At 50.9% G+C, this 19,911-nt stretch overlaps 2 protein-coding genes across 2 annotated transcripts; both read left to right on the top strand.

The window, feature by feature from the left end:
• The first annotated feature begins 95 nt into the window (after positions 1-95).
• Positions 96-8,773, top strand: HDHD5 (haloacid dehalogenase like hydrolase domain containing 5). Its single transcript, XM_071551261.1, has 8 exons — positions 96-206; positions 297-497; positions 710-822; positions 2,060-2,153; positions 2,629-2,662; positions 3,067-3,241; positions 3,569-3,757; positions 4,347-8,773. The coding sequence occupies exons 1-8, from the start codon at positions 126-128 to the stop codon at positions 4,714-4,716; spliced, it is 1,257 nt and encodes a 418-aa protein (XP_071407362.1). The 5' UTR covers positions 96-125; the 3' UTR covers positions 4,717-8,773.
• Positions 8,774-15,289: 6,516 nt separating this feature from the next.
• On the top strand, positions 15,290-16,998 carry TMEM121B (transmembrane protein 121B). The gene has a single exon (XM_071551259.1). The coding sequence runs from the start codon at positions 15,368-15,370 to the stop codon at positions 16,901-16,903; it is 1,536 nt and encodes a 511-aa protein (XP_071407360.1). The 5' UTR covers positions 15,290-15,367; the 3' UTR covers positions 16,904-16,998.
• Positions 16,999-19,911: the final 2,913 nt, after the last annotated feature.

Here is a 19,911-nt window from a genome sequence, read left to right as displayed (position 1 = left end):
TCCCGCCCGCATCCCTCCCCGCGGGCAGCAACCTCTATTGGTCCCGCCCCACCGGCCCCGCGCCTCGCCGGGAGCTGTAGTCCGGGAGGGGCGGGCCCGGCTGCTCCGAGGTCGGAGGGGGCGGGATGGCGCTGCGCGGGTGCCTGCGGGCCGGCCGGGCGCTGCTCCGGGGGCCGCCCGCCCGCGGGGTCTGCGCCGCCGCCCGGGTGGGTGAGGGGCGCCGAGGGCGAGGGCCCGGGGAGGGGGACAGCGGAGGGAGGGCCCCCCGGTGACCGTCCCATCCGCTCGCCTTGCAGCCGCCGGCCTTCGGGTTCCTGTTCGACGTGGACGGGGTGCTGGTGCGGGGCAGCCAGCCCGTGCCCGCCGCCCGCCGCGCCTTCCAGAGGCTGGCGGACGGCAGCGGGCGGCTCCGGGTGCCCGTCGCCTTCCTGACCAACGCCGGGAACTGCCTGCCTTCGGCCAAGGCCCGAGAGCTGTCCCAGGCGCTGGGGCTGCAGGTAATGGGGCTGCGGGACCGCTCCCGGCGCACTGTGCCGGCGTTGGAGCGGGAGGAGGGAGCGCAGCCCGCGCGATTCCCGCAGAAGGGAAGCACCGCCGAGTGCCCGGCTTTGCTTCGGAGGCGGGCGGGTGGCGGCGATGCCACCTGACCGCAGGGAGACGGGGGGAATCTTACCTGCGGTCTCCAGTCATCCTCTCCTCCCTCCCGCAGGTGTCCCCGGAGCAGGTGATCCTGGCTCACAGCCCGCTGCAGCTCTTCAGCCAGTTTCACCAGAAGTGCATGCTGGTGGATGGGCAGGGGCCCGTGGAGGAGAATGCTCACAAGTATCCTTTGCTCCATGTGTCTCGTGGTGCTGGGTGCTAAAGGCTTCCCACCTAAAGACTCTTGCTTCTGCCCTGCCCCTGGTGCTCCCTCAGTTTCAGTAGAAGCACCAGGAGACAGAAAGGCCATTGGTCTTATCTGATGGGGAAGCATCCTCGTGGAGAGGCTCAGCTGTAGGCAATAACTGTTGCTCTCCATCTTGGTCACCTCCTGGCCGCTCTTACTCAGTGTTTGGCTTCTCATGCTGATTACCTCTCCTGTGATTGCTCTTCCTGTGGGTGGGATGTCACCATGAGGACTCCATCAGCTTTGGGCCTCTCACTTTTCAGATACAGTTGTGCTCCTCCCATTCTTTCACTGCCAAGCCCATTAGACATCACTCCCAACTTCCCCCTGGATAAGGTTTTCCTCAGGAATCTGATAACAGTTGAAGGAAGTCAAAAAGGTTTGGGCTTTGGGCAACCTGGTCTAGTGGGACGTGTCCCTGCTCATGGCAGGAACCTTGGAACTAGATGATCTTTAAAATCCCTTCCAACCCAAACCATTCTGTGAAATATCATTAGAGTTAGAGCATCCCAGTACAGGGAAGTGGTCTAAAGGACAAAATCCCAGTGCATATTGCCTGGCAGAGGTGAGGGGACATCAGATCAGACATGTCTGCAAGGAGGTAAGAACTGCATGCAGTGTTTGCAACCAACCTCTGCACACAGGGTCACACCCTGTACTCAGCAGTTTTTACAAAACCATGGCCCTTCTCTCTGTTTCCCCAAGGCCCATAGCTAAGGACAAGGTTTTCTGCCAGGAAGTGCAACTCATCCTTTGCTTGTGTAGTTTTATCAGCACAGACCATTTTCCTTACACCAACTTTGCTGACCAAGGCTGCACTGATTCTGCTAGCCAAGAGGCCTCACAGACCCCTGTGGTGCACCAATATCAGAACCCTGGCATAAAGGTCTCCCAAAGCATATCTATTCTGCCTTGGGAGTGGTAGTCTCTGTTCTTTGCCCAGTTCCAGGGATTGCTGTTGAATCACCCCAGTCTGGTTTTTTTTGTTGTTGTTGTAACCTTTAGGGCTATCAGTAGGTTGAAGCACAGTGTGACTGAAAGCCATGAGGTTATGCATTATCACATTAAATAACTGATCTGTCACTAGGACTCATGTTGCTTAATCCTACAGATGCTTAAAAAACAGTCACTATAAAAAAATCCTCCGTAACATTCCTTGATGGCCTGAAATAGCCTGGGGTTCAAGCATGTGGTCACCATAGAGGCACTGAGGAAGGCATATCCCCTGTTAGACATGGTGGATCAGAGCCGGAGGCCAAAGGAGCTGGTAATTTCCTGCACCATCAGTGGAAGGGGTGGTCTGGTGGTGTGGTGCTGTATAGGCAGGGCAGGGAGGCTGCAAAGGCACAGAGCAGATGGCTGATAGGGACTTCCCTTAGTGAGAGCCTGGGACTGATGCTGAGCAGCCACCATCTCTCTGCTCTGTACAGCCTTGGCTTCTGCAGGCAGGGCAGTGACTTTACCCTCTCATTTCTCATGCCATGCCTGTCTTTCATTGCTGTTCCTTGCAGTGTGGGGTAAGATGGTTTGGTTGGCATCTCCAGCTCTGAGACAGGAGTGCAAGGTCTGTGAAACCCTGGCTGGGATGAGGGTGGTGAGGGAAGTCTTCAGGATTCCATGTGTCCTTGCCCTGCCTTTTTATGGAACTGCTTTGGTAGGTTCAAAGGAAGTATTTTTAGTTTTGTTTTGGAGATGGCATTGGGTTTTGTATTATTAACCCAGCCTTCATTTTTTTCTGGCAGCCTCCTCCAACCACTGGATTCCCCACTATAGAAGGTAAGCTGTAGCCTCTGTTTACATATGAACAGCCAGCAGGACTAACAGCAAGGCAGGCCAGCTGGGATGGGAGCTGGTGACGTGCCGTTGGCTCATCAGTATCCATGGGCAGCACATTCAGAGGACACAGTCAGGAGGCAGCCTCGCTGCCCTCATGCAGTGTGAAGTTCAAGCTGGGTAAAAGACAAGCCAGCTTTTCTCTGTGCCATTCTCCAGTATCGGGGACTAGTGGTGCACATGGTGCATGGATATGCAGACCAGAACCCTTGCACCAGCTGTGTTCCAGTGGTAGCTGTACTCACCAGGGCATCCCAGCAGAGGAGTGTTTGGTAGTGGGTGACTTTTGGTGGTTGGTCCTATGTTTGGATGCTGTGAGTTTTCAAACATCTCTTGAAATCTTCCAGGAGTGATTCTTTTTGGTGAGCCAGTGAGGTGGGAGACAAGCCTGCAACTTATTACTGATGTACTCTTGAGCAATGGGAACCCAGGGGCAGGGCTGCAAGAGGTACCATACCCACATCTGCCTGTTATTGCCTGCAACATGGATCTCCTGTGGATGGCTGAAGCCAAGATGCCCAGGTGAAAAGCACGTGTGATATTTGTTTTAGCTTATTTCATACAACTGTCCTGCAGATGATCTTTTCCTACTACATTTTTTTTAGCATTTTGAATGTTTAAAAGTTTGATCCATGGTGTAATTAGCATCAGAGACATGAAAACTGCATGAGAAAGACTAAAGCTTTCAAGAAGCAAAAGCCAGTCCAGTGCCTGTGGAGGTGTGTGTGGGTGAGCACCTCATCCAAACTAGGCACTAACCTGGCTACAGCAGATGGTTCTCCTCACCAAGGAGTGCTTGCTGCTTTTGTGGTGTGACTGGGGACACTGATGAACTCCTTTCTGGAGCAGGTTTGGCCATGGCACTTTCCTTCTCTGCTTGGAGACCATCTACAAGAAGGTGACAGGCAGGGAACTGAAGTATGAGGCCTTGATTGGCAAACCCAGCACTGTCACCTACCGCTATGCTGAATACTTGATCACACAGCAGGCAGAGAAACAGGGCTGGAAGGCTCCCATCCGACGCCTCTATGCAGTTGGGTAAGAAGCTGCTTTTCTGCTGCTTTCCTTAGGGAGTTGCATACTGACTTCTCTCAAGTGGGTTGGAGGTTTTTTTGCTTGTTTGTTTGGGGTTTTTGTAACTGCGTATTTCTAAAACTAATACCAAACTCCCCATGGTGTCTCTAGAACCTTACATCCCAGAACAGAGGCTCGCTAGCTTTTTGCATCCTCCAGTTTCAATAATTTGAAGGGCCCCATCAAGTCTAGGAAAGCTGTTTACTGTAGGATGCAGAGTGCATGTACTGTGGTAATTCAAGACAAGACATCCAGATGTAGCACCATGAGCTCAGTTAACCCAAACACTTTAGGAAAATAAGGAATACAGTATAGTAATGGCTGAAACTGATGTAAATGTTTGTGATGTATCTGCTTTGGAAGATGTTTGTGAATGTGGCCTGAAGAGGACACACCGGTGAGTGGACTCACCAGCCCAGTCTGGGTGCTCCTCTTGATGTTGGCAAATATCTTACAGCCCTTCCTCCTTCAGTGCTTTCTTAATCCCCAGTCTGCCAAAGAGAGACACATGGTCTGGTTTCTCACTCCTGTTCCACTCTGTGACCTTCTCCAGGGATAACCCTATGTCTGATGTCTGTGGGGCAAACCTCTACAACAACTACCTCAAGTCAGCTCAGCAGAACCAGGTCCAGGCTGGGGTGAAGAGGAGCTCACAGGCAGGCAGTCCCCAAATTGAAGATCACCTTCAGCTGAGGAAGGACTGCAGCAGTGCAGTGGAGAGCTGTGAGTCGATTCTGGTCTGCACTGGGGTCTACCACCACAATGACAGCATTCCCAGTAAAACAGAGCAGTGCACAAGGGAGACGGTGTTCCATGGACATCGGGACTTCTGCTTTGATCCCAGCCTGTTGGAGGCATCTTACATAGTGCAGGATGTGAATGATGCTGTGGAACTTGCTTTCAAGAAAGAGAACTGGAGCTAGGGACTAAGACAGGTGTGCCTAAAGATCTACTGTAAGGGATTTTGTGTACTGGAAAGGGAAGAGGGGAAGAATGGGGAGACCTGAAGTGATTTTCTAATCGAGCCAACATGAAAGAAAACTAAAGCAGGAAACGCCCCTCACTTTTATTGATACTCATCTGCAATCCTGAGAGCTGCGCGCAGGCTTTCAGCTGTGACTGTACATTGGTGCCATCAATAACTGAGCCGTAAGGAAAAACGGTATGAAGAGAAGACTTGTCCCAGCTATCCCAGTTTAGTTCAGCTATCAGAGTTCTTTCTTTCCCACTCTTTGTGTGCAAAGATCAGGCAAGCCCACCCTCCTCCTCATGATGTGTTTGAGAATGAAGCTCTTCCCCATGCAGGAAGCCACCATTAGGCTACGTACCATTCCTACAATGTGCTGTTTTCCACTCTGTGACATGAGCACACCAGAAGCTGTGCTGTGGTGGCACTGCCAAGAGAAGGCTTTAAGTCTCAACATTCTCTTTGTGAAGAATAAGTGCCTATGGACTTTTAACAAATTCTCTTTGCTTGGGGATTTGTCACTGTGTCGCTCAGTCTGAACCAAAGTTCTATTTTGCAGTCCTCTGGCAGCTATGGAGAGGCAGGGCCCCTCAAAGGAAGCTGCAGTAGCCAGAGCAACTTGCTGCAGGGCTGAGGTGAAAGTTGTATTGTTCTCTCCTGCCTATTTAGCATTCTGTGAACACTCCTGCCTTTTCATATCCCACTAGGGAGCCAGCAGCCTGCTCTCAGAAGCAGAGAAAACCATCACAGAGTCTGAATTTCCAGTTGTCTTTGCCCAGGACTCAGTGCTGCAGCAAGAGGCTCTTTTGGCACCCACCCTGATCCTAACTGTTGGAAGGAACATCCACCTGCTCCAGCTGGCACAGCTTCTAAGAGGAGGCCTTATCTGGATAAAAGTTAGACAGAAAGAGGCACAGTCCACCTCTGCTCCTTTTTTGCATGCAAGGATTTAAAGAGAAGATCAAACCAGGATGGTACCAGAGCCCCAAATCCCCAGTCTTCATCTTTAAAATTACAAATACCTGTATTTCATTGCTTTTCTTCTTCTCATCCTTCATGTGGTTTGCAGCTCAGGGATACCCCATATGGTCTGACCTCTCTTCCTTCTTCCTCCTTTAACATACAGGTAGAGTCCCCCTAACATGAATTAGCAGCTGGGACTTGCCTGCCCAGGAACATTTCCATGTTCCTAACAACATGGACCTTCTATTGCCTCTGTTCTCTTGGCTCAGGCTATCAGAGAAAGATCAAGACTTATGTCTCTGTAGACATTACAAAGAAGATGAGCAAGGACTGCATGAGAAACTAATGTGAAAGGTTGGCCCGGCAAGGAGTGTCTATTCCAGAGGAGCTTTGTGATTTTAGAAGCATATATCAGTCTGTGTATATGATGAAAAGCCTTGGAGCCAATACAACTGAGTTGGTGTTCCTAGTTAGCTCACACAACACTGAAGATCAGAAATAGATCTGCACTGCCACTTCTTCCCTCCCTTCTGCTTTAACAGGTAGCTCCATACACAGGGTAAAAACAAGACGTTCCTCACAGAAATCTGAGTTCTTAAGTACAAGTCTCAGCATCCATGTGCACTGAAATTCTGCTTCAGCAGCTCTCCGTCTTCCCAGTACTGATGTGTCTTCCTAGGGAGGTTACTGTTCTTTTGTAATGCCAGACTGTGTCTGAAGGGGACTGGGTGCTCTCTCAGTGACCCAAGCTAAAGAGATGCTTCTCTATGGCTTCCTCCTCTATCCTGTGCTTTACAAATAGAAGCAGATGTCTTTGCATTAGTTTCCTTCCTGTGGAATCTGTAGTAAGAATCAGTTTTATTCCTCTCTTAGCGCTACTTGGGGTTCTTCTCCTGTGTCTCAGCAGGACAAGGATCACTTGGGCTACTTCTAAAAGCAGCTGTAACATGAGGAACAGATTTGAATCCTTTTCCTTTCATGGGAGAAAAAAATTACCATTTCATCTAGTTGCACAAGATAAAGGCTTGTTTCCAGTACCCAGAAAAGTAAGCATAGGGAAGGACTTTGCATACCAAAAAAAAGGGTCCTTTAGCTTTCAGCACATCTCCACAGTCACAGCTGTGCTGTGGACCCAATACATAAGACATGAAGGTCCAAAACACCTTTATTCATAAACTAGCTCCAGTGTCCTTCAACCTTGCTTTTCAAAGGTGCCATGCAGTGTAAAAAGAGGAACACTCCCTTTGCTTACAGTATTTGCTGACTTGGGTTGTAACTTCCATAGGATCAGTTGGGAATGGTCCTCTGGGCTGTAATTTCATAGACCTCAGAGCACTGGTTGCTGCCAGTAAGTGTGAGCCACACCCTCAGCATGGTAGGTACTTACCTGCAGAAATGCTGAGGTCTGTCCACCTGCGTGTGCAGCAACCTTTGGCAGAGCTGTCTTGTTACCTGTAAAATTCGTGGTGGTGGTTACTCCAAGCCCAGGTGCTGCTGAACCAGCATTCCCTGAGGGGGCAGCACTGCGGAATCAGCTGTTCCAAAGGGAGCTGGTGCACCCGCTGCCTCTCCAGTGGTGGCGGTAGCTTTGTGGAAGGAACATGCAGAAGAATTTTGAGAAATCCCAAGCAGTAATTTCCTATCAGCATGCATGGCACATCTCAGCCAGAAGCGAGGTAGGTAGCAAGAGGAGGGAGGTAGCACCTCTTTCAAGAAAGGAAGAGGTTTGCATTTGCACAGACAGCAAGCCAGGCGTCTCCATCTTTGGAATAGCAGTGGAGGTGAGCTGACTGATGTGAAACTGCTTCAGATTCCAAATCTGCTTTTAGCTCTGGATTTGTTTTTTTCACCATGTTAGTGTTGAAACAGTCTTCTGGGAGTCTTAAAAGAGCGTAGGAGGAACTTCAGTGATAAGGAATTTGAGAAATGCTTTGCTTGCTCATTGAAATTGGTCAGAATAGAGGAGAGGGAATCTAGAAGAATCTTGTACCCTTTCCCCAGTTTGTACCAAGTAAGGTTTCATAAAAGACTTTGCTTGTTGCTCTGTGCACTAATTAGCCAGATGGGCTGCCCTTGGTCTGAGCAACACAAAGACTTTTCCCCTCTTTCCCCTTTCTCAGCTCCTTGAAACAGTGCACTTTGTCCAAGTGCCTAGGAATTGCATGGACCCAGTGGATGGAGTAAGAAATCTGGCTTCTCTAGCTGCTGTTAGACACTGACTGATTCCAGAAAGTCTCTGTTCGTGAAAATGTTTGCCAGGTCTCTTCAGTTCCATGAGTTTTGTGCTAGAGTGCTGTGCAGGCTTCTAGCTTACCTGCAGTTCATTTATGGGCATCTGTTACTGCCATAATTCAGTGCAAGCCTTTTTCCTTGGAACTGCAGCTTCCTGGAATTAGCTTCAAGTGTGGCTGGAGCAAAACTTTTCCTTTGTCCCATGTGTTGCACAGAAGTGGTACTGTTGAAGCTGTATTTCTCTATTTGGAGCAAGCAAACTTCCGTGCAGATTATGGGACCAAACAGAAGAGGGGACCTCACTTCTGATCCAATACCTTAATATTTATGTGGTCCACTGCCCTATACAATAGACAGGGTAAAGACCTGATTGTAACAATTCTACCTTCCAAAGATGAACAGGTTTTAGTCAAGTCTAAAGGCAGGATGCAGCTGAGAAACAGCAGGAAGGAACCAAGGGATAGGCCTTGTTTTGGATCTGAAGGAGAGAGCTTTTATGCCATGCAATAACATCGTGGCCAGAGAAGTCAGTTCCTTTATTCCACAGGACTAGTGCAATTTACTAACCTGGCATTCAGGGAGTCATACAACACTACTGTCCCCTTTCTTCCAGTCTTAATCCTGCCATGTCTTTCTACCTTTAATAAATGGGTAATGTTTCAGATTGTGTCCTGTTTACTGTAGCAGAGTGATTACTTATTCAGAGAAACCAGAAACTGATTATTTTAGATTTCATGTTAATTTCAGTGCAGTTCCAGAGCTGCTACTTTGATCTAGCACATATATAAAATAATAAAAGATGTTTTCTTTGAAATAAATTTTACCTTGCTGTGTGTACATTTAATGATTATTATCCTGTTCTCTTTCACATCTTTGCCCTAGAAGATTATTAGGGCAAAGTCTATGGTTTCCTTTTCTGTTGAGCAAGATACTATCAGATTTTCTTGAGGGAACTACCCTGAAACATACCCCTCCAGCAGTTCTTTTGACTGAGCCAGACTTACTCCCTGTAAACTCTACATCTGCCATAGTCAGGTGAGGCGAGTCCAACTTTGCCCATTCCTGCTCTGTAGAGGGAGCCAGGAAGGACACATCACAAATTATGATGCCCTGACAACTGTTCACAGTCAAGATGAGTTTTGGGGTGCCACCTATGTATGAGATGCTTTCAGTGTATGCATTTGTTGTGACCTAAGCCCTTGTTTGTAATGACATGTCTACTGCATGGGGAAGCTACAAGCTTGATGCCTCTAATTAATCTGCTATTGCAGATGAACAAGCCTAAGGGTTTATGGAAAACCATCCTTGCCACTGGAAGCTTACTTGACTATTTTAAACCCTTTGTGACTGAAAAAGAAACCCAACTTATTTAAATGACAAGTCCCATGCTCTGGCACCTTTTAAAAAAAGTTGAAAGGAATTAGGGAGACGTGTATTAACTGGCAAACTTTCAGATTAGAGCCAAAAGCTTCCACTGATTCAGCAAATGAAACATTAAAGATTCCAGGTGAAAACAATGATCTTTAATGAAACAGTCAATTCATTTGCATTGTTCTTATAAGATATTGCATCAGAAGGTTTTCCATCTGCAAAGTTCACAGCTCACAGGAGGCACATTAGACAGCAAAACAAGTGTGATGCAGAGTCCTGACAACTTGGTGTTGAAAGCAACAATCACTAAAGCAGTTTTAGAGAGCCTGGACAAGGATTCCTATTCTCAGCAGAGAGAGGAATCAAATTATATTCTACATACTGGAGAAGTGATCTATATCCCTGATCTTTAATAAATAATAATACAAAGTATTAACCAGCATCCTCCTTTTATCCAGGACTCCGGTAGCTGGAGCACTCACCTAAGGTGGGTCATAAAAAGGTTTAGTTAGGCAGAAAGAGATCACAACCTGAACCTCTCAGGTGAATGCTTTTAATCACTACACTGTTGTCAAAGCAAAAGGGCAGCCTGGTGTTAAGGTGTCTCTTGGAAACCACCTGAGCTGGAAGACAGCATCCCATGGAAATCTCCAACCAACACAGGGTGCAGGATTAAACACTGGCATTGTGAAACACTGAAGGAGAACTAACATGAAACTAGGTTGGAATAGGTGAATGCTGAGAAGTGCCTACCAGGACAACCCCTGAGAAGTGTTTAGTCTCTGAATACTGCTGGCCCTGCTGACCCAGGTGACTGTGCTGCCTTTGGGGACATGCCCAAACGCCTCCATTACCAAATCTTTCTAACCCAAATTAAAAAAGCACAAGTCATTACATATTTTTAACATCACAATCAATTTAATGAAAACTCTACACTTTAAGACCTTTTTAGGTCCAGTCTGCAACAGTTTAAAACCCCACACCAGCAAGGCAGCTGTATGTTCTCTCTGAACCAAACTTCCATCAAGAAAACACTTTTCTCATAATTCACTATAATAAACCCACTTTCCCCTTTCATTCAGTTCGACTGCAAAGAACTTTCTCCTCAAGGTCTGTTGAATACAGACTAAGTATGTACGCTAAGACTGAGTAAGTACAAAATACCAAGAGCAAACCCCAGATCCACTCTCTGAACGCCTACCCTGCTACAGGCATGAAAAGAAATGTCTTGGCATTTTATGCTGCTATTGAAAGCTCTTTGAACCGAAATGTAATTACAAGCAATAGACTGTTACACTTGTGTATCTTTTTCAATAGTATCAGTATTCCCTGCACTGTAATACTGGATCAGCAGTTCAGTTACAAAGACTGCATTGGGAAGCCGAGGCATCGTTGAATTTTGGTGCTGGCCAGGTGAGACTCTTTACACTTGTCTGGAACTTTAGCCCTGACCATTTGAATGGATTAGATAAGTGCAGCACAAAGCGTGTATCAGAGAATCCCAGAACCTTCCTTTCCCACACAAAAGGCATTTTAAGTATGGTTAGAGCAGATTATGCTCAAACTCACTGAGATGAGCTTTGCCTTCTTCCCTCCCACTGCTGCCAGTTTCTGACAGCTTACTGCAGGGTATAATTAGGTATTTAGTTTCTAGTCTTTCTTTCAGGCATATATCTGCCTCTTTTTTTTTTCTTTCTTTTTTTCTCCCCCCTTCCCCCAAGAAATTGAGTCATTTTTATGTTTCCTCCTGAGTGCAGTCCTCAAGAAAGTTTTGCTTTTCCCCAGCAGGGGTATATTTGAGAGCACACTACTTGTTTCCCCTAGCAGTGTAAACTAGAAATGGTGGCATTTTAGATACTCGGTATGTTTCACAAAACTCTGTTGTCTGCTGTTTGCCTTTAAATACATGTACACACACACATCACTATGCATACATATCAATACATAAAGAACCCAGAAACATAGCTTGGAAGCTGCTGAAGAGTAGAAGCTATTTATAGTTTAGCTTTTTAATGTTTTAACAGTAATGGTTAAGCACTAACATTTCCAAGGATGGCACATTGCATTAAATAACCAGATCACAGAGGAAGCATCAACTTGTCATTTCTCATCCTACAGGGTGCTACAAAAAGCTCCTCAGTGCTTTATAAGCAGAAGACACTTCTCCCCTCACTCCCATTTTAAGGCACAGGCACAAATTCTGCTTCCTTTCCCACAAATAAGTTCTTTTCTTATTCTCACCTGTTTGTTTGGGTTGGGTTTGCAGTGCTGGATCCCCTGGTCAGCCCAAGGAAGTCCTTGAGCTCCCCCCCTCCTTCCTGGTGCTCCCCCATCTCTGCTCAGAGCTGCCCTGTAGCTGTAGGTCCCTGTTCCCACCTGCCTACCTTGGACACAGGGACCTTCACAACCCCAACAGGCATCATTTGGTCTCTGGAGAACTGCTTCCATAAGCTCCTCTTGCCCTGCTCACACAGCCTCAGCCCAGCAGGCCTGTGATCCCAGAGTGCAGGAGGTTCTCCAGGCAGGCCCACTTAAAACAGCTCCAGCCCAGTCACCTCCTTGCCCTGCTCCCCTGGGCTGGACTCACCACATCACCTGGTTGCCATGTCAGAGCCTGTTTCCTCAGATGGGCAGACCAGCTGTGGGTAACAGCCCATCCATCCCAAAGCCCAGGGATCCCCACCCAACTGCACCCATCCCAGCAGGTGGGACAGACAACAGCCAGCCAGCCACCCAAACCTTTGTGAAAGAAGCTTCTCCACTGAGCAGAGGAGATGTGAGTGCCTTTGGCAACTTGCCAAGGCTGCTAAGTGAGCATGTCCAGCCTATGGCACACAGGGAATCACATTGCCCAGGAGACCCAGAGGATGAAAGCCAATGAGGCAAAGCTGTCACTGTCTGCTGCCCAGGTAGGGCAGGACCAGCCCTCTCTCATGAGCAGCCCAGATGGATGCTTGGTTTTCATTCCACATCCTTTCATAGAAGTGAAAAACTCTCCTTGCAGTGGAATAGGTGAATGTGGTAGGAGCAAGACCAATTTAGCCAGTCCTTAGCACTGACTACACATCAGTCATGCCAGTGGCACAACTATTGTGTCAGGTGAATGTACCCACTCAAGATACTGGCCAGAATTCAGAACAAAAGGATGTGGTTATACCCTCTACTGTGGACCACACACACTTGCACTGCCATCTAATCCAGCCTTTCTGTGGAAACCAAATTAGGAGGCACAGCTGGTGGTGTTCAAAAGCCCCCACTTCCACTCTCAGCCATCCTGAACTGGGCCACTCACAACATTGTCAAGCAACATAGGCAACAATTATCCTCCTTGGTCTGGCCTCGCCCCTCAGGCTCCCTGGAAAACAGAGACCATCCGCAGGGCCCTAAGCAAAGCGTTAGTGGGGTTGTAAAAAAATTGCAGTCTCAGCAATTGTTTGGTCATGGATTTTAATTTGGCAGCAAAGTCTGTCAAAGAGAGAAAGCCTTGCCAGCAAAACACAGCACTCTGTGGCAGAGCCCAGGTGCAGTGCTCTCATCCCTGACACAGTCCACACACCTCGAGGTGTGGGGCAAGGAAGGGGAAGGGGAGGCTCACTGTTTGCTGTCTTCTTGCATCTTGAATGAGCTCAGACCAAGCTGCTTAGCTGAGAGCAGTGTTGTTTTGCTTTCATCACACAAAATCTTGCTGTTTTCCTGTGATGGGTTGCTGTGGGCACCCCACAGTGCAGAGGGACTAGTTTCACCAGTGTCACCGTGATGGCAGCAACATAGTAGTGTCTCTCAGGCATTGATGTGGGATGTGGATCATGGGGAACAGCCCCTGGGGAAGGGCAGCCCTGTGGCTCCATGTGGCAGAGGAGGTGCCAGAGGTGTGATGCCTGGGCCAAGCACCTTGACAGAGGGCCATGAGCTGTCTGGACTAAATACAGGGCTGTGAGGTCCTTGGCCTCAGGCTGCCATGGTGGAAAACAAATGGCAACAGCCCTCCTTGATCTTAAAATGGAGAATGCCAGTGATGCTTGTCAGAGTTACAAAGCTCGTGGTACTGCCTGTTGTATTCTGGGCCTTCCATGAGCATCTGTGTAGGTGTCCTGCCTGTTTTGCCCTGGGGTGAAGCTTCATGTCCTCCATCCTGGCACCAGACTTGGATACACCAGCCCATTCACCACCCTTCAGGCTAGACTGTTCTTTTGGATGCTTGTGTTTCCTATGATATGCTATAATTACTGACCTTATTAAAATGAAGTACTTTTATTTGCTAATGGAAATGTGGAGCTAGCAAGAAAGCCCTTAGGAGGAGGGTGCATGTGTGTTCAGTCTCATCTGATGCGAGGTATGGTGACAAGGTGAGTTAGAGAAAGGCAATGACTCGAGTAGCACTGATGTAAGGCTGATTCTTGGCAAGTGTACCCAAGCATTGAAAACATAATGTGAGTGTAGCAGAAAATAGATGTCCCCCATCCTCACTGCAACCCAGCCATGCAGGTTACAGCAGGAGGGATGCAGCAGCATAGACTTAGAAGCAGGATAGCAACCAGTGTGGGGATCATGGGAACATCTGCATGTTGCTACCCCAGTTTAGAGGTGGTACTGTTTCAATATTGTGCTGCCCAAGTAACCACACTAAAGCTTGCATAGCCTCCTTTTGCTGTTCCCTGTTTTGACCAGGCTTTTAGAAAACTCATTTATCTGTTCCCCCTTCACTTAAGGCTCATTGACAGTAATGCTTCTGCTGGGACTCTTCTTCTTAACCCGCTTTTTCTCCTGACTATCACTGTGTGTCTAAAGAAATCTTTGTGTCAGCCCACCTCAAGTCCTCCCCTTCCCTTTCTCAATTATCTCTTTGTTTCAAGTTTAAGCGTGAATTCTCCAAGTACCCCAGACCGATTTCCCTTTGTTGTCAAGAGCAGCCAGGGACAGTGACTGGAGTGGGGCTCCTCAGGGAGCCTGCACCAACATGTATTAGATGGCTGTCACTGCCGTCTTGGATGCCCTTTCCCAGATGCTTAGTGCATCTGTGTTTTGCTCAGCCCCTGAAAAATCAAGCTATTCTGGATCTTATCACAAAGTGTCCTTAATACAGACATTTGTGGGTACAGTTTATTTGATAAGCATCACATCTTTGACAGGCAGCACCTGGCTCATCACTGGCAAGAATGAGGGTCTTGTCATCCTGAGCATCAAGCCACTTTGAAACACGATGCACCAAGTCATTAGTGCTGGTGGTGAACAGATCCAGCCAGCCAAGCCTAATTCGAGGCCATTATTAGTGGGTCAATAGAAGTCCCAATTGGTGCTTTCAGTAGAAGTAGGAACTTTAGGGCTATTCACATGAATTTAAAGCCATCATGGCAAGCCCCTCAGCATGTGGATTGGCTCAACTCAGGAAACTGGTGAGTTCAAAGACACTTACTTTGATGACAAAAACTTACAACAGACCAAGAGTAGGGGCAGATGAGTGTCGAGCAGCACAGATGAGTGTCGAGCAGCACAGATGAGCAGCACAGATGAGTGCTTCGCTGTAGGCTCTGTGCCAGGCCAACCGGTCTTTGTCTTGATCAGCCTAGAGAGATCAGAGGAAACTGAAATACTTCCGATTTTATGGAGTGGGTGCCGGGGTGCTTTGGCATGTCCATGGGCATTCACGGGGGCTCTGCGGGGCAGGGGCAGCGCGGCCGTGCTCCCCGTGTGGCTCTATGGCAGCCTCGGGGACAGGGCGGGGGCGCCTTCTTCCCCCTCCCCTGCTCGCCCCCTCCTCCGCTCCCCTCCCCCGGCCGCGCAGCCGCTCCCCCGGCCCCAGCCCCAGCCCCAGCCCACCCAGCGCCGCCCGCCCCGGCTCCGGCAGCTGCTGCGGCTGCAGCGGCGCCGCCCCCGGGCTCCCCTCCCGGGCTCCCCCCGGTGCCGCCGCTCGGGCTGTCGGCACCGCCGCCGCTGCGGGGCCGGTGAGGCGGCGCGGGGCGCGGGGGGCGGGCCGGGGGCGGGCCGGGGGCCGCGGCACGGCCGTCGGGCCCGGCGCGCCGGCTCGGGGGCCGGGGAGGACCATGCACCGCGCTGCCTCCAACCAGCGCTCGGTCTCCTCCTCCTCGGGCTCCTTCCAGCCGCCGCCGCCGCCGCCGCCGCCGCTGCCGCCGCACGCCGCCGACCGGCAGCCCCTCTTCCCGGGGGGCTCCAGCAGCGGCGGCAGCCGGCGGGGCTCGGGGTCGAGCTCGGGCTCGGCGCGGGCCCGCCGCCCCCGCAGCCCCCGCACCAGCAGCGAGGAAGAGGAGGAGGAGGAGGAAGAAGAGGAGGAGGAGGACAGCATCAGCATCAGCAAGCCCCTGGTGCCGCCGCCCGCCACCCCGCTGCCCGCCGCCGCCTCGCCGCTCCCCAGCACCAGCAGCAGCAGCAGCAGCGGCGGCGGCGGCGGCGGGGGAAGCCCGGGCCGCAGCATGACGGCGGCGGAGCTGTACGGGGCGGCGGCGGGGAGCGGCGGGGCTGGGGGCGGCGGGGCGGCGGCGGGGGCGCTGCTGGGGCCCGGCGGGGCGGCAGGCGGGCGGCGCTGGGGCTTCCAGGCGCTGTCCCTGGTGCTGCTGCTGGGGCAGGGCGCACTGCTGGACCTCTACCTGATCGCCGTCACCGACCTGTACTGGTGCAGCTGGATCGCCACCGACCTGGTGCTGGCGGCCGGCTGGGGCATCTTCTTCTGCCGAAACAGCCGGGCGCGCCGCCGGGAGCGGCCCCCGCCGCCCCCCGGGCCGCCACCGCCGCACCCGCTGCTGCTGCACGGCCCCCCCGGCGGCCGCGGGGCCGGGGGCCGTGGGGCCGGGGTCCCACCCCGCGGCGGCGACTTCGCCTACGCGCACCTCGCCTGGCTCATCTACTCCATCGCCTTCACTCCCAAGGCGGCGCTGATCCTGGGCACCTCCATCCTGGAGCTGATCGAGCTGCGCCTGCCGCTGGGCACCACCGGCTTCCGCATCACCCTGGCGCTGTCCGCCCCGCTGCTGTACTGCCTGCTGCGGGCCATCGGCACCGAGGGCGCCGGGCAGCTGCTCCTGCCGCCGCAGCCACCGCCGCAGCACCGAGCCGCAGCCGCCTTCCTCGCCACCTGCCTCGACCTGCTCGACAGCTTCTCCCTGCTGGAGCTGGTGCTGCAGCCCGGGCGGCCGGCGCCGCTGCCCGCCCCTCTGCGCTACCTGCTCATCGCCGTCTACTTCCTCTGCCTGGCCTCACCGGTGTTGTGGCTGTACGAGCTCAGCGCCGCCCGCCCCCCCGGGGCCGCCCGCTTGGCCCTGCATCTCCTGCTGCCCGCCGGGCTGCTGGACGCTCCGCTCCTGGCGCTCCGCTGCCTCCTCCTCCTGCGCTACCAGCAGCCGCTCTCCCTCTTCATGCTGAAGAACCTCTTCTTCCTGACCTGCCGCGGTCTGGAGGCGCTGGAGACCTGCTGCCTCCTCCGTCCCGCCGGCGCCCCGCCGCCCGCCAAGTACGGCCCCGCCGCCGCCGCCCCCGCCGCCGCCCCGCTGGCCCACGGGCTCTCCGATGTGGACGTGGGTCCACACGGGTACGTGAACGCCTTGGCGGTCACCGCCCAGGGCTGAGCCGCCCTGGCCGCCGCCCCCGGAGGGGCTCCCGCCGCCTCCGGGTCCGCTCCCGGCAGAGTTTCTCTGCGTTTCTGCTCAGGTTCCTGCCTCCGTGGCCGAGCAGGGGAAGGGGACGTGGGCTTCCCTGTCAGACTCCCGCTCCCCTCCTCCCTTTCTCATGGACGAATCCAGCAGCGGAAGCTCCGCACAAACCCGACTACCTGCAGGAGCCTACGGATGACACTTGTTCCCGGAAAACGCACCTGATCTTCGCAACAAGACTTCGAGTGCTCCTGTCTCTCCATTGTCTGGAGGGTCCCACTCCTCCTCTCCCGCCCCCCGCCAGAACATTGTGTTGTATTGTGATCCTAAAGGTTTAGTTTTCCCTTTTCCACCTGAACAACAAGGACCAGTGCATTTTGTCCCCTCTTTTAAGAACTGCTGACTACACAAATGAGATGCGAGAGGGGCCGGACTGGCAGAGACACTCCTCCGGGGTGCGGCAAGACAGAAGGAAGCACGCTTTGGTTTCCCTAGGTCTGGCAAAGCTGCCACCTCTGTTTCCCAGGCCTTTGCATACCAGCTGGGGAACCTCTGGCAGCACGCCGGCTGACTGGTCTCTTCAAGCCCATGAGTCACCTTCTCCTAGCCAAAAATGTCTACCTCTGTGCTTCAACCTTTTGCATCTTACATTGACTTCCATATGCTGAAGAAACATGAATCCAGCATGGACATAAAGCAGGGCTTAGGCCCCCTTTCATAACCATCAATACATTTATTTCTGGTGAGAACAGGGTTTACAGCAGCCTACTGCTTGCATCCCCAGGGCCTCTCATTTCTCTGTGAATATGCATGTTTATGGGATCAACATTGGTTTTCTTTTACACAGAGTGTAGGGTCTTCCTTTACCTAGCCAGAAAGGCTGGAAAGATTTCCCCTGGCCCCCTTCCCTGCCTGCTTGAGAGAGCACAGACAGGGCTAAGCCTGCAAGCTGCCCCTCTCCAACAGCAGAACAGAGGACGTTGGCACTGCTTGGGGTGGGGCCCCACGCTCAGTCAACCTCACTTTTCAGCACCGAAAGCAAAGTGCTGCAGGAGTCCTCAAGGCAGAGGGGCTTCCGAGCTTTGGTGGAAGCCCATCTATCAGCACCCTATTCTCCTTGTGCATGTGGTTTAGGGTAGGTGGGGGAAAAAGTTAATTGTTGGTAACCTCTCACAGAAACACGGTTTTCTTTGATTTTAAGCTCCATGAATGTTCGGGGGGATTAAGGCCTGCTCTTCTGCCTGGCTGCAGCTGCTCCTGAAACCAGCCACATGGAAGCAGGAGCACAGAGGCCATGTTCAGAGGAAGGACTTTCCCCCTTCCAGGCTTATATTATATTTTGTTGTCTGGGCAAGGCTGCAATAATTGTGAAAAAAAGACAGTTTCCTGTCCCTAATTTTTTTTTCAAGCTGTCCTGATGGGAAGGGGAAATAAAGCACAACCAACTGCTATCCAGAGCAGGACTGCAGGCACAGCCCAGACTTCTTCTGCACACACATTCATTCTCTCCTTTAGGGCTTGGGTTTCAGTGGGACTGAGCCTCTGTTCCACCTTCCTTTTCACAGAGTGGGATCAACTGCCTGCTCCAGTGGACTGCTACAACAAAATGTTTACAGTCTGGCAACTTCCAGCTCCCAGAGAGGCAGAAGTGGGGATGCCATGGGGCTCTTCTCCCCCTCCTCTTAGTGGCTGATGGGTTTTGAGGGCCTGAAAAAGCCCCTGGAAAAAATGGGTCAATAGTGCTGTTCTGTTTGGAAGTGCAGTTAGGATGGGGGACTTGCTGCTCTCCTCATGCCAAATGGAGAGTTGGCAAAGGCTAAGCTTAACTTTCCCACCAGTGCTTTATTACCTGAGCCCTTAGATGGGCAATTGTGTGAATTTTGGCCAGTGGCCTTTCTCTTCGGTAACTTCTTCTTGTCTGGACAATCTTGGTGCTGTGAGTGACTGTGATTGTAAAACTTGGTACTGTGAACTTTTCCTATGTGATGTGAAATGTGTCCAGGGGATGCTAAGTTCCTGGCCAAAGGAGGTGTAATTATAGGTGCTTTATGCTTGTACAGATATATTTGTTTCCTTGCACCTTCCTTTTTCAGCATTAAATAGATAGTAAAATATCAGAAATAATTATTCAAGAGAGAACGCGGTGATACCTGGACCGTGGACTACTCCATGCTTCAGTCAAACAGCTGAAGAAATAAAAAATGAATTCCAAAAGAACCAATTTTGCCAAAAACAAGGTGAAGGAAAAAAGCTATTCACCAACTATGTTTTACTGCTTCTATGGCCAACTTCACAATAGCACCAAAGTGCTAATCCCTAATACACTGAAGCGTAAACATAGTTGAGACACTATAAGAATCACAGTAGTATTGTTAACAAGTCTTACTTCAGTACCCCTTCATAGCACATAAAGTTGCTGTTTCAACAATGAGTGCCTTTTTCCAGTTAGGACATTATTGAGAAAAATGGCATATTTGAAATTTATCTATCCATGGCATATTTAAACCATTGGCAGTGAAATCACTGTTCAAATTTGTCCATGGATGAAAAGGTTCCCTGGGACAGACAACCCTGCGAAATGATGCTTCTGTTGTATAGAATTCCTTTGTAGAAAAGGTTGGTCTTTATAGTGCCATGGTTTCTAGGCTGTTAGTAAGTGTGCTGTTTGGAGAGTATAAAGCTCTTGTAGTAGTTGGCTGTACAGAAGCCCCATTGCAACTAAAAGGGCACCTCTGCTGCTACTGCAATTACTTACCCCAGAAAAACAAAGTTCTTCAATGTCTTGTTTAAAGCCTGCTCCACCTTTTGAATTCTCTTCTCTTTGGTAATTGAGCTCTTGCTTCCATTTAAAACCTTCTGCCATGTAACAGATCCATTTGCAGAACAGAGAGGTAGTGGTACCATTAAAGTGCAAACAACACCTCTCTCGATGCACCTTGCACACCTCCTGTATAATTGCCAACATTAAATTACTGGCCCATGTC

Source organism: Pithys albifrons, chromosome 3, assembly GCF_047495875.1.
Source record: "Pithys albifrons albifrons isolate INPA30051 chromosome 3, PitAlb_v1, whole genome shotgun sequence".
Lineage (NCBI taxonomy): Eukaryota > Metazoa > Chordata > Aves > Passeriformes > Thamnophilidae > Pithys > Pithys albifrons.
Note: the sequence above shows the minus strand (reverse complement) of the source record. Positions and strands in the feature narration are given on the sequence as shown.